Below are 15,136 nucleotides of genomic sequence, written 5' to 3'. Positions count from 1 at the left end.
CCGCGGCACTGGGCCCCCCGGGAATGGGGAAGTTGGAGGGCAGTGAAGAAGGGGCAGATGCCACCATACCCTGGGAAGCATCCCCATTCCTGGTCCCCTCCGATGGGGACAGCCGCAGGTACAGCCTGTGTCACTGGGTGCCCTGGCGGCATAGCCCGAACTGTCCCCCTTCGACCAGGTGATGTGGGCATGGGCCACGAGGCTGACTTTTTGGCTAGCTGAAGCTGGCGCCAGCTGATGGAGATGCCCAGGCCAGCACGGGCAGTGGGGTCACCCGCCCCTTCCCTGCCGCGCCGTGTGACGCCAGCGGGACACTTGCCCCCGGTCCCACGGCATCGCCTGTGCCACCCCCACCCTGGCCCCCGCTGCCTGTGCCAACCCCATTAACCTAATTGGCGAGGCTCTCAGCCGTCCCTGGGCCGGTGGTGGCAGTGGGACCCCGGGGCCCCGGCAGATCCCAGCCCCGGCGGGCAGGGCACGCTTGGCGGGGACGGCAGCATCGTGGCATGCCGGACCCGGGTGGGATTGTCCAGTAATTGCTGTGGGCAGCGGAGCCCAGCGGGCAGCGGCGGGGGGGCCACCAGCTGCTCTGGGAACCAGCCCGAGGCGCGGGTCCCGCTAACGGGGACGGCTTGGTGGGGCGCAGGTGTGGGGCACGGGGACTGCGCAGTGGCACTGCCGGAGGGGATGGGGACGGGGCCCCCTGTCGCTGCACGGCTCATCCCTGCCGCCTGCCCGCACGGCTGGGTGCCCCCCCTCCCCTGGGCCTGGGCACCCGCGGGTGCTCCTGCAAAGCGGGTGGTGGTGCCCGAGCAGCAGGAGGGGGTTCGGGCCATTGGGGTGGGGGGTGTCACAGCGCTCAGATGGGAGGGTGCCTCCAGATGGGGGTGCAGGAGCCGTCCGAGGGTGATGGGGAGATGTTGGGTCTCGGGGTCCTCACCCACTCCTGGCAGGGGGCAGTGCCAGGGTGCCGGGGGGTGTCTAGGGTGCTGGGGAGTTTGGGGCACCAGGGGTCAGTATGGGGGTGCCCGGAGTTTGGGCTGACACTGGGGGTGTGCGGGTGGGTGTCAGGGTGCCTGGGGTGCCCGTGGGGGTGGAGGACAGTCAATGTCGGGGGGTCTGGGGTCCGAGGTCAGTCTAGGGGTGTAGGGTCAGCTTTGGGGTGCAGGGTATGGGGTGACTCCGGAGGGGGGGTCAGTGCTGGGGTGTGTGAGGCGATGGGGGCAGGTGGGGTCATTACCGGGGTGCTGTGGGGGCTTAAGGAGCAGTGTCTGGGTGCGGGGTGTTTTGGGGGGGTGGGGGGGCTAGTCCGGGGGGTGTCAGCCATGAGGAGGCTCTGGGGGTGCGGGGTGAAGTCTCGGGGTACCTGGGGGCGGCGTGACTGGGGCTGGGGTCAGCATGGTGGTGGAGGGGTGGGGGGTCAGTCCGGGGAGCAGGCGTGGGGCCAGCGCGGGGTGCAGGCTGCTTTCGGGGTACGTTTGGGGCAGGGGCCGTTTGGGGAGCGTCAGCTGGGCTGGGGGGGGCGGTCTCGGAGATCGGGGGCGGGGCCAAGATAAGGGGGCGGGGAGAGGGCGGGGCGGAGCAGACTGGGGCGCGGGGGCGGGGCCGAGCTGGAGGAGGCGGGGCAGAGCCGGAGGAGGCGGGGCCGAGCCGGAGGGGGCGGGGCGGGCCCGGGGCGGCGGCGGCGGCGGCGGGGCTGGGGCGCGTTTCGGGACCGGGGCCGGAGCGGGCCGGGGCCGGGGCCGGGCCATGGCGAGCTCGGAGCGGAGCGCGTTGCTCACGTACCGCCTGTGCGGCGGCTCGGGCGAGGAGGAGCGGGGCCGGGAGCGGGCCCACGGCCGGGCCCTCGGCTCCGCCGCCGCCGCCGCCCCCCGCAAGCTGCCCACCTTCCTGGGCGTCGTGGTGCCCACGCTGCTCTCCATGTTCAGCGTCGTCCTCTTCCTGCGCCTCGGTGAGTGCCGCCGGCACCCGGCCCGCTGCTCCCTCGTCTGCGGCCCAGCGTCCTCCCAGTGACCCCCCCCCCCCACCCTAAGCCTCCCAAGCTGGAAGCTGAGCACCCCCAGTCTGGGGCACTGGGTTCCTCCCAGTGCCTTCCCCCCCCCCCCCCGAGCCCCAAGCCTCCCAGTCTGGAGTCCCAGTACCCCCCGAGTGCCCCCAATCTGGGGCCCTGGGATCCTCCCTGTGCCCCTCCCCCCGGTTCCCCCAGGCTGGGGCCCTGGGTCCCTCCAGTGCCCCCTCAGTACGGGCCCAGTGGCCCCATACTCCTAGCCTGCTCTGGAGTCCAGCTGCCCTCTCAGTACCCCCCCCCCAGGCTCCCCACCAGTGTGGGGTCCCAGTACCCCCCCTAGGCTCCTCCAGTCTGGGGCTCCTGGGCTCCTGCTGGATGCCCGGGACTGGACCCCAGTGAGGCATCCCAGTGACCTCCCAGTGTGGGATCCTACTGCACTCTCTGCCCCCCCCCCCAAAAACCCTTGTGCCCTCCCAGGGCCGGACCCTGCAGCTCCCCAAGCATCCTCCACCGGTTCCCCCATGCAGGACCCCAGTGCCCCTCATCTGGGACCTGTGCGCCTTCCTGGTGCCCCCCAGTCTGGGACCTGGCTGTCGACACCCCCCGGGCCCTCCGCTGCCCGCCCTGTTCAGAGGCACGGTTTGGGGACAGGCTAGGTCCCAGCCAGCTCCCAATCTGTGTTATGAGTCTGCTACTGGGCAGCCTGGAAGAACTGGGAGGGGGAGAAAGGGGGAGGCAGGGCATGGCCTGGGGAAGGTGGGGGCCCTTTCGGGGGACCCTGGGAGGAGAGATGCCCCTGGCCTGGCTCGGGGCAGGCAGAGGCCCGGGGCGGGCACTGTCTGCCTGGCATCTCGGGAATGGGGAAGGCTTTTTCTCTTTTGCTTTCCGCTCACAGCAAGTCCGGGGAGGGAGCTGGCTGCAGGCCGAGGGGGCCGGGCAGGCCTTGGGGGGCCATGAGTCCCCTTCCCTGCCCCGGGGGACACCCTGAGCTCTGGGGTGGGGGCACAGCTTGGCTCTGGCATCGTTTGACTGCTTTATTTGCCCCCCCCCCCTCTCCCCCAACCCATTTTGGGTCCTGGCAGAAGCTCTGTCCCCCCTCCAGCCTCAACCCGCAGCATCGCAGGGTTCCCCCCCCCACCAGCCGAGGACCCCACGTCTGGGGGCGGCGTCACCTCGGGGACCGCAGGGCTGGGGCAGGAAGGGAAGTGCAGAGCCGAGGGGGAAGGGAGCTGCCGGGAAGAGGAACCGGCCTGCCGTGAGGAAGGCCTCGCAGCGCCGAACCCGCCGGGCCACGTGGGCAACCCCCCCCCCGGCAACCCTAACCCCTTCCAGTGCTCCTCAGACCTCTGCTCCCCAGGCTCTGCCAGCCCTTCCTGGCTTGGCTTTGCCTGGCCCCCGTTCATCCCTCTTCCCCCCGGGCGCTCTCCCACCAGGGGATCGCCAGGGGTGCCCCAAAATCCAGCCCGCTCGGCAGGGCGCTGGCTCCGCGAGAACTCACTGGGGCACGCGTTTGCCCCGGCCGCGCTGCAGGCTGTCCCACGGCGCGCGCCCGCTGCGGGTAACTCTGCGGCCTTTCTTGTGACCGAGATAGGGCATCTTGCGACAGCCTCGGGCAGCTCCTTCCTGCCCGCCGGAGTTGCCGGGCCTGACTCACTTCCCACAACGCTGTTGTCACCCTGGGCAAGGCCATCGGCAGGGGCTGCCCCTGCTCGGGTGCCCTCCCGTGCCCGAGGGGCTCAGGGTGGGCTGGGAAGCGGGGCCCTGGCTGGTGCCCAGGACTGCTTTTGCTTCCTGCTTTGTGGCAGGCAAGTGAGGAGCACAAAACTCTGCGGTGCCGAGTGCTCGCTGCCCGGTGGGTCCGTGCCTGGAGCTGGAGAGCAGCTCAGTGCCGGGGGTTGCCAAGTGCCCTATTCCCCCCATCCCGCATACCCCCAAAATTAGAGGCTTGCCTGTGATGCCAGGGCACAGGAGAGCAGAGAGAGCATGGGGTGCGTGCCGGGGGTTTGTCCTGGGGCTCTCCATCCCCATGCCATACCCTAGTGCTGCCCTCTGGCTCTCTGTGGCCCTGCGTCCTTGGGAGAGGGGGACCCACCGGTCCCTCACTGGGGCCTTGTCCTGACCTCACTTTACCCCCATCACCTCCAGGTGCCAAAGCTGGGGAAAGGGCAAAGGACCCACTGCCCGCCAGGTTTGGCAGCAGGACATGGGGGTCCCTGCCTCCCGCTGGCAGCACCTCGGGAGTGCTGCAGGTCCCCCTGCTCCGTGCCAGCCTGCTGCCCCCTCGCGCCAGCTCTGTTCTCTCTCTGAGTGCCTGCTGCCCTGTCTCCCAGTTGATCTTCTTCCCTGGCTCCCCAAGGGCTGGCATGCTGTGCCCGGGCTGGCATGTTGTGGAGTCAGGTCACAGCTGGCACGTGTGTCGTGGGGTGGCTGTGCCCCTGGGTACATGCCGGCCCCAGTGTGGGATGCCCATGGGTGGCACAGGGTGGGGAAGCTCCAGCCCTGGCAGGGAAGGGGTGGGTATGGCCTGAGGGGCGCTGTGGGCATGGGGATGGGAGCAACCCCCCTGCCTCGGCAAGTGCCAGGTCTGGGGGATAGATGTGCCTGGGGACTCTGGCTCTGCTAGGGGGGTTATGGGGTGATCCCTGCCCAGCTAACAGAGATATTGGTCTCTCCTCGGTCCTCATCAGGGTTCGTGGTGGGTCACGCTGGCTTGTACCAAGCTCTGGCCATGTTTGCAGTGGCCTATTTCATCATTGGCATGACGGTGCTGTCTGTGTGTGCCATCGCCACCAATGGGGCACTGGATGCCGGAGGAGCCTACTGTATCCTTTGCTGTGGGTGCTTCCAGGGCAGGGGGCATGAGCCAAAATTAGGTGACAGCCTGGAGATGGCTGTTGGGGGGCTGCATTGCGACTGGGACTGCCCTGGCCTGGGGGTGGCAGGGAGACCCAAGGGTGCCTGAGGGCATTAGTTTGGGTTGCTGGCATCTTCCCTTGACCTGAGCAAGATATGATCAGCCGTGCCCTGGGCCCAGAGTTCGGGGGCAGCATCGGTATCATGTTTTTCCTGGCCAACGTGTGTGGCAGTGCCCTTTACGTGCTGGGGCTGGTGGAGGCAGTTGTGGACAGCTTTGGGGTGCCACCTGGTAAGTGCCTGGGTGTGTGGTGGCAGAGGGCAGTGGGGATCCCCTCCCTGAGCAGCTCTAGCACCTTGCCAGGCTTGCCAAGGCAGGTGTATAGCACAGAGTTGGGGCATGATGCCTAGCGTAGCTGGCGTGGCTCACCCAGCCCTCTGCCCCTGCTGGCGAGTTGGTGTCCATCATGCATGGCATGAAGCTGGTGGCTCTCAGCTCTAGGTGATACTCACTCTGAGACCTGCTGATCCCAACTCATCTCTTTGCCCAGGGCAAAAGGTGGGCACGGGCGTCCATGTCCTGCCCCAGAGCTACTGGTATGAACTGCTCTACGGCACAGTCCTGCTCGCCTTGTGCCTCGTGGTGTGCCTCGTGGGCGCCTCCATCTACGCCAAAGCCACCTTCCTGATCTTCCTCATCGTTGCGGGTGTGCTGGGCACCATCCTCATCAGCTTCTTCTCCACGCGGCCCATTGGGGTGCCCATCCGCCTGCCACACTTCAACGGCTCAGAGACCGAGAATGGCTCCTTCACAGGCTTCTCGCTCACTACCCTGCGAAATAACCTGGGTGGTGAGGAATGGCTTTCCCCAGGCCTGGCTGCGGTACCCACTGTGGCGTGTGTGCCCAAACCCTACCTGTCAGGCCAGAGAGGAGTGGCTCTGTCCTGTGGACTGGCACCTCCATGTCAAGAGGGACACGCAGGAGGGTGGGGAGAGCCTACGGGTACAGAGGTGCCCGAGGTGGTTCATCTCATGGTGGCTGTTGCCTGGGCACAGGGGACACTGAGGGGAGAGTATATGTCAGGGGTGTGCCACCTCAAACAGCTCATTGCAGCCTGTGCCCATGTGTCCTGCAGGCGGGTACGGGGTGGACTACACCACGGGGCAGATGATGAGTTTCAGCTCCGTCTTTGCGGTGATGTTCAATGGCTGCACTGGCATCATGGCAGGCTCCAACATGTCAGGTAAGGAGAGGGAGGGTGCCAGTGCTGGGGAGGGGTGTCATGGCTGGGTGGTACCAGGAGCGAGGAGTGGGAGCCACAGCTGGGCAGAGGAGGTTGGAGGAGAGCAAGGAGTGCTGTGCCTGCAGGTTACTAATGCTCCTGCCCGCAGGGGACCTGAAACGCCCGAGCTACTCCATCCCGCGGGGCACCATCTCTGCCGTGCTCTTCACCTACCTCGTCTACAACCTGTTGGCTTTCCTCATGTGTGCCACCTGCAACAGGTACGGCTGCCCATCCCCTCCCTGGGGTCATCGGTGTCAGGGTGTGCCCAGTGCCAGGGCACACTGCTGGCCTGGGCTGATGTGGGTGCCCGCATCTGTGTGTCCATCTCCAGGATCCTTCTGCAGAAAGATTATGGCTTCCTGCGTGACATCAGTATCTTCCCACCCCTGGTCACAGTGGGCATCTACGCTGCCACGCTCTCTGCAGCCATGAGCAACCTCATCGGGGCATCCCGCATCCTCTATGCCCTGGCCCGGGATGATCTCTTTGGTGAGTGCCCGGGGCACGCTGGCACCTGCCAGAGCCTACCCAGAAGGCTGACATTGACTGGGACGAGCCCTGGGACCAGGGAGTCCCCTTCCTGGTTTGGGGGTGATGTTCTGTGGGTTGGCATGTGCCCGCTGTGGGGAATATAGGGTTTGGGGTCCTGAGCCTGGGCTTGCCGTTGCCCTATTTCCCCTTGGTGAAGCCCAGTCTCCACCCTGTGACATGAGTGCAGGCTACTTTCCTGTTCATGCCCAGGGTGTCTTATTTTCAGCACCTAGAGTGGGGGGGCACCACAGTAGCCTGGACTGGCACCCCATGGCACAGCTGTTTTTCCCTGAGGGAGGTGGTGTGGGGGTGCCAGATGCCAACTGTACCCCGCCCCATCAGCAGTCTGGGAAGCACCCTCTGGCGTCATCAGCCAGGGTATGTGCCTGCATGCCAGCCAGGCTGCAGAGATACAGTCAGTTAGGTTATCTGTATGCCCTGGCGTTGGTGCCCAGTGTGACAGGACTCCTGAATTGTCACCCAGGTGGTATGAGTGCCCGTGGTGGCCCTCTGGGCAGGTCCTGCCTTGTGTTAGCCCAGCTTCCCCCTTTGTCTGCAGGCCGGGCGCTGGCGCTTGCCAAGAAGACATCTGCCAGTGGGAACCCTATCATGGCTGTGATTCTCTCCTGGCTGGTGGTGCAGGTGAGTTTGTCTAGCCTGGTGCCCGCTGACCTGGGTCCTGCCTGCCGCAGAGGTGCCCTGTGATGCTCCATTTCCCAGCGCCCCAGGGTGAAGGTGGGTTGGCACTTGGGCTGGATGTTGCAGAGCCAGAGTGTTGTTGGGTACGTTCCCCTCCCAGCCACGCTGCTTTGTCGAGCGAGGGGGAACTGCTCCCACCTCAGGGCTGCGCCCACAGCTTGGTGCCAGGTGAGATGTGACCTCTCCTCTCTGATAGCCCTGTGCTCTGTAGTGGGGCTGGGAGCAGCCGGTGACCGTGGCAGGCGTGGTAGAGCTGAGGGACAGCTGAAGGATGGGGTACTGGGCAGACTGGAGGGTAGGAGTGGGGAGCACTGCATGGCTGCTGGAGGACATGGGACAGGAGAGGGAGCGCTGCCCAGCTGTGGGGAGGCGTTTGGGGCAAGATGGATGGGGTGCTGTCCTCCAGGGGGCACCCTCAGGGCTGGAAAGAGGAGCTGAGAGCTATCCCTTCGCCCTCGAGGCCCCCAGGAAACCCCCCCCAGCCCCATGCCCACGTGCCCTGCCTGCAGCGACCTTTTCCTTCCCTAGCCGATGACTGAAGGATAAATCACAGCAAATGGCTGAGTGCGGGGGCGGGCGCAGGGGGCTGCAAGCTCTGAGCCGCGCTGTTAACTCCCAGTGAGCCAAAAGCTGCATGGTTGCGGTTGGCAGCCTGTGGCCGCCAGTTACATAGCTGGGCACCGAGGCGCTGCCCATGCACCCTGTCTGCCTTCTGCCCGGCCTGTTCCCTCCTGGCATAGGCAGAAATTCATGTCCAGCGTGGCATCGTCCCTACCCTTTCCTGGCATGCTGCTGCATGGAAATGCCAGTCTCGGGGCTCGCTCTTGGGAGAGTTGTGCCATGATGGCAGTGAGCAGGTTGCTCCTGTGCACCTCTGTGGAGCGTGCTGGCAAGGTGGTGCAGTGGGCATAAAGTGCTGCCCACCTCTGTGGAGGTGAGGTCTGGTCTTTAGTGCCCTGGGAGGCTGGAAGGGTGGGCAGCAAGGCTGCTGTGGGGTGCACCGGGCTCAGCGGGGCTGGCGTGGGCATGTGCCAGGGATGCTGTCGTGCAGGGCACTGACTGCGTTCATGCTCTGCTCCCCTGTGCTCTCTGCAGGTGGTGCTCTTCTCTGGGAAGCTCAACACCATCGCGGGGGTCGTCACCACCTTCTTCCTCCTGGTTTACGCTACCGTCAACCTGGCCTGCCTGGCACTGGAGTGGGCATCGGCCCCTAACTTCAGGTACCCGTTGGCGCAGGGGAGGGAGGCTGCTGAGACGCTGGATGGGCACCCATCCGTCCATCAATCTGTCCGTCTGCGGCTCCACTGCCATCGCACCATGCTTGCCACCCCTCAGAGGGCAGAGATGCGGAGCAGCCGCTCTCCAGGGCATAACGGGAGGGCAGAGACACCCCCTTCCCTTGGGACAGAGGAGGGAGCACATCCCAGCGTGGCACTGGCTTGGCACCATCCCCATGCCCTCGCACTGCTTTATTGAGCAAGTATCGATGCATCCAGCTCTAGCCGGGTACCACCTGCCCCCTCCCCCTAGGCTTTCCGGAGGTAATTTATAGCTTGTGCCCGCCCGGCATCCCCCGGGCAGCTTGCCAAGCAGTGATGGAGCCCTCTTTCCATTAGTGCTAATTAAACTAACGGTGAAGGGGGGGGGAGGGGGATCCTGAGTGGGAGGAAGAGAAGAGATATTCCAGGAAGGATGAGTGTGTGTGACAGGCAGCCCTAGTCTGGGAGGGCACAGGGCTGCCCTGGCATGGGCCGGGTCTGGCCTGGCAGAGCTGCCCCCACGACTGTGGGGACACAGCAGGGTCATTTGGGGAAGCCTGGTCTATCTCATGCCCTTTGCCATTGGGCTGGGCACAGCTCCCCGCCCCGCCAACCCCAATCAGTCTGTGTTCCCCCAGTTCCTGTCACTGTGACCTGGGGATGTGGGTGCTGTCTGGTTTGAGGGACCACCCAGAGGGGATGGGGCCATGCCAGTAGCTGCTTGTGGGACAAGGGTGGTGCCTGCTGCCCGAGGTGCAGGGCACTCCACATCTGAAGTGAGGAGTCCCAGAGGTGATGCTGAGCAGGGCTGGGTGGCACTGCTAGAGGGTACAGTAGGGCAGCATGTCCCTGAGAGTGCCCCAGTCCCAAGAGAGAGCTGGTGTCTGCGCCATGTTGGGGCTTGGCCTCCCCAGCTGTCCCCTTGGCCAGGCACAGATGGGGCATGAACGGTGCTCAGGGTGGGGGAGGATGCTGCAGCTGGGTGGCAAAGGATGCCTTTGCCCACCCTGCTCTCTAATGGCCCCTGCTGTGCCCACCCCCCACTCGCCCATGCTGAGGTCTCCATCAAGCACAGTGGAAAAGGATTTTAATTACCTTTCAGCAAAAACAACAATTAGAGAAAATAACAGCTTCTCGCCTCTCCGCCTCCCTGCGCCAGGCTGAGCTGCTGCACCCGACTGCTGGCGCTGCCACGCGCTCCCTGACACCACCCGGCTCTCCCGGGCCACGCTAATCACCAGACCCCGTCCCCATGAACATCAGCCCTGCCTCAGGTTACCCCCCTTTTGCGGGATGTTTGCCCTATGACAGTGGGGTACGCCGTGCCCACCACCCCTGCAGTCCCCTGTGCCCTCCTGCAACCCCGTTCCTCTGTGGCGCCAACCCCGTTCCCAGTTGCTCTCGGAGAGGCGTGGGGAGCACGGTGCCCTTGTCGAGGAGGCGGAGAGCCCTGGCGCGGTGTTGCCAGGCTGCGGGCTCTGCTGCCAGCAGCGCGGCACCAGGAAGCAGGCTGATTGAGATGGAAATTGCCATTTCTCTGCCTGGCCCGAATGCATGCTGTGATGGAGTGCCATTAGGGAGAGGGGGGAGGCGGGCGCTGGGAGGGGGATGCGCAGCGGGAAGGCCTGCCGGAGAGCGGTGCCGCAGGGAGGCCTGTCCTCGTGCCCAGCCGCCCCGTGTGCCGAGATGCCTCGGGCGCAGCATGGAGAGCGGTGCTGCTAGGACTGGCTGCCCTCGGTCAGCAGAGGGGCTCCAGAAAGCAGTCCTGGCACCGTGTGGTGTACCTGTGCCACCCTAGGATATGGCAGGGGGCAGCTGGATCAGCTGACAGTGCTGGGGAGCGTTTACTTGTCACTACCCCCTGTGTAATTAGCTAACGATCCCCTCTGCAGCCTGGCACATGCCCATCGCCTCCTCTTGGGAGTTTCCTCTGCCAGGCGAGCATGGTCGAATGCCAGGGACTTTGTACCCACCGGTGCCACTGATGAGGATGGAGGCAATGCCAGCTCCTTGTGCCCGTGTGTCCACTGTGGTTTGCCCGTAGCCCATCTGCATGGCTGGCATGAATTGGATGGCATGAAGCCCCGTATCAGGGGCTGAATTTCTACTGAGCTCCCACCTGCAAGGTGCCTGTTAGCTGTGGCCCCCACTCTGCTAATGAGAGACATCAGGCCCTTTTCCCAGTTGCTTTCAGCCAGCAGCACTGGAGCAGCCAGTTCCTGATGGGCACAGCAGCAATGCCTAGATTTGGGGAACATCAGGCAGGGCTGTGCCCTCTCCCACAGGCATCATCCCATGTGCCCTGGGTTGGCACAACAGAGTTCATTGGGGGTGGCTGGCCTGACCTTGGCGCAGCCTCCTGTCACTTCTGCTCCCACTGTCTCTGTGCCCACCCTGCAGCTGGCACGGGGGACCATGCAATAGCTGGTGCCTTTTCTCCTTGCTCCAGGCCCACCTTCCGGTACTTCACCTGGCACACGTGCCTGCTGGGCATCGCGGGCTGCTGCGTCATGATGTTCCTCATCAGCCCTGTGTCGGCCACGGCGAGCCTGGGCTTCCTCCTTCTCCTCCTCCTCGCCCTCCACTACCTGTCGCCCAGCAGCACCTGGGGCTACATCAGCCAGGCCCTCATCTTCCACCAGGTGAGCTGTGCCAGCCGTGTTCACTGCCTTGCCCTCCTCTGCTGGCCCCTTTGCCAGCCTCGCACCCTGCGTGGCAGAGAGTTGGTGACACCGGGGTTTGTGGGCCCTGGGCATCTGCCCAGCACTTGCCTTCGGGGTGGCAGCACCCTCCTGCCAGCTCTTCCTCAGGCAGTGTTTCCTTGGGGTTGGTATCGCCATGGTGCAGGTTGTTAAAGAAAGGGCTCCTTACTGCTGCGGCAGTGGGAGGGCTGCCCAGTGCGGGGCACGCTCCTGACACCCTTGCCCTCCCTCCGGGCAGGTGCGGAAGTACCTGCTGATGCTGGACGTGCGGAAGGACCACGTCAAGTTCTGGCGCCCGCAGATGCTGCTGATGGTGCAGAACCCGCGGGGCAGCGCCCGCCTCATCGACTTTGTCAACGACCTCAAGAAGAGCGGCCTCTATGTCCTGGGCCATGTGGAGCTGCAGGACTTAGGTGAGAGGCTGCCCCTTCCCCTGGGGCTGCCAGCCGCCTGTCTCTGCCCCTCCCCACGGTGGCCAGGGCAGAGCTCGCAAAGTCCCTGGGGCTGCAGGGCCTGGCTGGGTGCAGCAGGTGATGCCCCTTTGGGTACTCACTGCTGCCCTGGATAAGGGCAGGTGGGGCTGTGCTGCTCCTTTCCACCTCCGGGCAGGGAGACTGAGGTTGGGGTCTTATCCCAGAGTGCTGGGGTGACACTGGTGCCCGTCTCCCAGCTGGGCCCTGCGGACACAGGGGAGAAATATCGGCGCTTTGGGCACACCTGTGGCTTTGGGTTTCGCACAGCCTGGGAGACACAGGTGGCTTTTGTCTCTCCCAGGCCTCATGCGCACGCCTAAGTATGCACATGTGTTGGCATACGTGTGTGCTCACACATCGGTCCCTGCGTGTGCACGCACAGCTCCTGCACACATCGGCACCGGTGTGCGCGCCCAGCACCTGCACCCCGGCCTCTGTGAGCCGCCACGCAGCACAGCTCCGTGCGCACAAGCGAACGCCTGCGTGCACCTAGCGCGCACACGCTTGGCGCAGCCTTGCGCATGTGTGTGCGCGCCCATGTCCTGGCCGCGTGTCTGCAGATGCGTTCCCGTGCTTCAGGCGTGGTTGCACCCCACTGGGTGTTCATTTGCACACGCGTGTTCCCTCACCCGCTCCCCCTCGCCCTGCGGTGGCCATCCCCACCCCTCAGCGGATGCACGGGCTCTGCTCCCCCCCTTGCCGTTGCCGTGGTGACTAATGGCCTGAAATTGGGGGGGGGTGGGGGGTGGAGCTGTCTGGGTATTTTTTATATATTTATGTATAATTTCTTCTCTCTGGCTGGAAGCATCAGATTCCACTTCCCCCCCTCTCCTAGGGGCAAGGGGTGGGCACAGGGTTTGGCAGGGAGGTTGACACTGGTATTGGGGTCCTGGTTTGGGGGGCTGCTGGGGGTGCTCAGCACCATGCTGGGGTGCTTCGGGGAAGGCAGTGAGATCTCCTGTCCCCCTGGCTTGGGGTGCCCGCCTGCCCCTTTGGGGCTTGACGCCACTCTTGCCCGCCATGCAGACACGCTGCCCTCGGACCCGCTGCAGGCCCAGCAGGACTCGTGGCTGGGCTTGGTGGACAAGCTGAACGTCAAGGCTTTCGTCAGCCTCACCCTGGCCCCCTCGGTGCGGCACGGCGTCCGGCAGCTCCTCTTCACCTCCGGCCTCGGTGAGTTGCACCCGCGGCAGCCCCTGGCCCCCTGCCTTGCCCCCTGGGGTGGGTGCAGATGTGGGTCAACCCCATCGCCTCTGTGGCGTGGGCAGTGCTAAGGCCAGATCGGCCCTTGGAGGCACCAGGGGCTGGCAGGGCCCTCTTCTTCCCCTCTGCTCACCCCGGGCTGGCGCGGTCTCTCTGGCAGGCGGGATGCGGCCCAACACGCTCGTGCTGGGCTTCTACGACAACGCAGCGCCCCAGGATGGGCTGGCCCAGCACCCAGCCTTCACGAGCGCCCGCGAGGAAGTGCCCTTGAGCTTCCCCCCGGTGCGGGCACCCACAGCACCCAAGCTCCTCTCGGCCAGGGAGTACGTGGGCATCGTGGCTGACGCCCTGAAGATGCTGCGTAACGTCCTGCTGGCCCGGCACCTGGAGAGCCTGGACAAGGTCTGGGAGCTCCGGCGATCCGCCAGCCCCCCGCCCTCCATCCACGTGTGGCCCGTCAACCTCTTGCGCCCCGACAGTGCCCGCTACGCCGACACCTGCAGCCTCTTCCTGCTCCAGATGGCCTGCGTGCTGAACATGACGCGGGCCTGGCGCCGTGCCCGCCTCCGCCTCTTTCTCTGTGTGGAGGCAGGCGCCATGCCCCACGCCCAGGAGGACAAGTTGCGCCAACTGCTCAAAGACTTGCGCATCCAGGCCCAAATCCAGCTGGTGCCCTGGGACGCAGTGGTCAGCCTGCACTGGCAAGCCCAGCGGGCGCCCCCGGGGGGGCCGGCGCTGGCCGAGGAGGAGAGCACCGTGAACTTCCCAGGCAACGCCACCCAAGTGTCGGATGAGTATGTCTGCGCCGCCAACAAACTCATCCTGGAGCAGAGTCCCGCACCCGCCGTGCGCTTCCTCTACCTGCCCCGGCCCCCCGCCGATACCGGCCTGTACCCGCTCTACCTGCACCACCTGGATTTGCTCACCCGGGACCTGGGCCCCACCGTGCTGGTGCACGGGGTGAGTGCCGTCACCAGCACCCAGCTCTAGAGGACACTGGGGGACCCCGTCCCCAGCACTCGTAGCTCAGGGATGGGCACCGTGCCCGCTCCGGACTCCTGGGTTCTCATTCGGCCAGTGCCTTTAATAGCCCGAGGCTGGGCGCCAGGGCAGCGGGGTGGGTGCCCCCCACCATGGGTGCCCCGTGGCTGGCAGTGACTCCTGCCTGGCTTAGGTGGGCCAGCTGGAGGAGCCAGTGCCCTCTCCTGGCCGTGCCAGGGGCTGGCAGTGTGGACACGGGTTTGGGGGCGGGGGGGCACTTGTGTGTACCAAGGCCCTGATAGGTGGCACAGAATTAAAAGTTGCCCTGGCAGGACCCAGGCACAGCCCTGGCACTGGCCAGGCAAGTCAGTGCATTAACAGTGCATCTTCTTTGGTGTGGCAACGGGCCGTTCCTGTGGAGCGAGGGGCACCCCGGTCCTGGTGGGACCCAGCAGGGTCCTGGTTGAGCACTGGGTGCATCGGTTTCCCCGTGGGAGCCCCTGGGCCAGTGGGAGATGCAGCCCAGCTGGTTTGGGGGGCTGATGGGGAACTGGGGCTGTCTGGGCCCGTTGTTGGCACCCGTGGAAGACAGGTCGTACCCGGGGGCACGTGCCCCCTTGTCTTTGAAACCCCTAGTACCTCTCTGCTGGGGTGGGTGCTTGGCCCCTTGGGGGTGCCAGGCTCCCTGTGCACCTCTTACCCACTGCCCAGGTGCCCTCCTGGGCCTCCGAGGTAGGATTATCTCCTCCCGCGCCTCCCCCATTGCTGGGGCAGCCCCACTACGCTGGGGGCCCAGGTGTCCGGGAGTCAGACTTGGGTGGAGGCTGGTGCCTGGCGCGAGCCGAGTTGTGCTCAGTCATGGTGTTAGGAAGCTCGTGTGGCCGTGGAGCCGGGAGGGAGGTTAGCTGAGTTTGGGAAGGGAAAGGGTAGCGGGGCTCTAACCCCGAGGCTGCGCTGTTGCAGGGCACGGCCCCCACACGCACCCCGCAGCAGCCCCCCATGCCTTCCTCCCGCTTCCCCCCAGCCTCTCCTCCGCCAGCTCCTCCAGGCACCCTGCCAGCCGCGGGGATTGATTAAAGGCAGCCTCGACCTTGGTGCCCCAGCTCCCCGCCATCCTCGCTGCCTTTCATTAGGAAAAAT

At 65.5% G+C, this 15,136-nt stretch overlaps 1 protein-coding gene across 1 annotated transcript; it reads left to right on the top strand.

Moving 5' to 3' along the window:
- The first annotated feature begins 1,690 nt into the window (after positions 1-1,690).
- On the top strand, positions 1,691-14,374 carry SLC12A9 (solute carrier family 12 member 9). Its single transcript, XM_068954362.1, has 13 exons — positions 1,691-1,951; positions 4,696-4,830; positions 5,016-5,153; positions 5,413-5,712; positions 5,999-6,106; positions 6,255-6,366; positions 6,480-6,637; positions 7,239-7,321; positions 8,474-8,598; positions 11,087-11,279; positions 11,578-11,752; positions 12,839-12,985; positions 13,176-14,374. The coding sequence occupies exons 1-13, from the start codon at positions 1,750-1,752 to the stop codon at positions 14,003-14,005; spliced, it is 2,706 nt and encodes a 901-aa protein (XP_068810463.1). The 5' UTR covers positions 1,691-1,749; the 3' UTR covers positions 14,006-14,374.
- The last annotated feature ends 762 nt before the right edge of the window (positions 14,375-15,136 follow it).

This window comes from Struthio camelus, chromosome 9 (genome assembly GCF_040807025.1).
Source record: "Struthio camelus isolate bStrCam1 chromosome 9, bStrCam1.hap1, whole genome shotgun sequence".
Classification (NCBI taxonomy): Eukaryota; Metazoa; Chordata; class Aves; order Struthioniformes; family Struthionidae; genus Struthio; species Struthio camelus.
This window is presented reverse-complemented; position numbering and strand designations above follow the sequence as displayed.

Excerpts from the sequence above, each read along its gene's own strand:
- SLC12A9 (XM_068954362.1), top strand. The coding sequence starts at position 1,750 with ATGGCGAGCTCGGAGCGGAGCGCGTTGCTCACGTACCGCCTGTGCGGC. Across the intron at positions 6,367-6,479 it reads ATGTGTGCCACCTGCAACAG|GATCCTTCTGCAGAAAGATT; the intron begins GTACGGCTGCCC and ends GTCCATCTCCAG. Across the intron at positions 8,599-11,086 it reads GCATCGGCCCCTAACTTCAG|GCCCACCTTCCGGTACTTCA; the intron begins GTACCCGTTGGC and ends TCCTTGCTCCAG.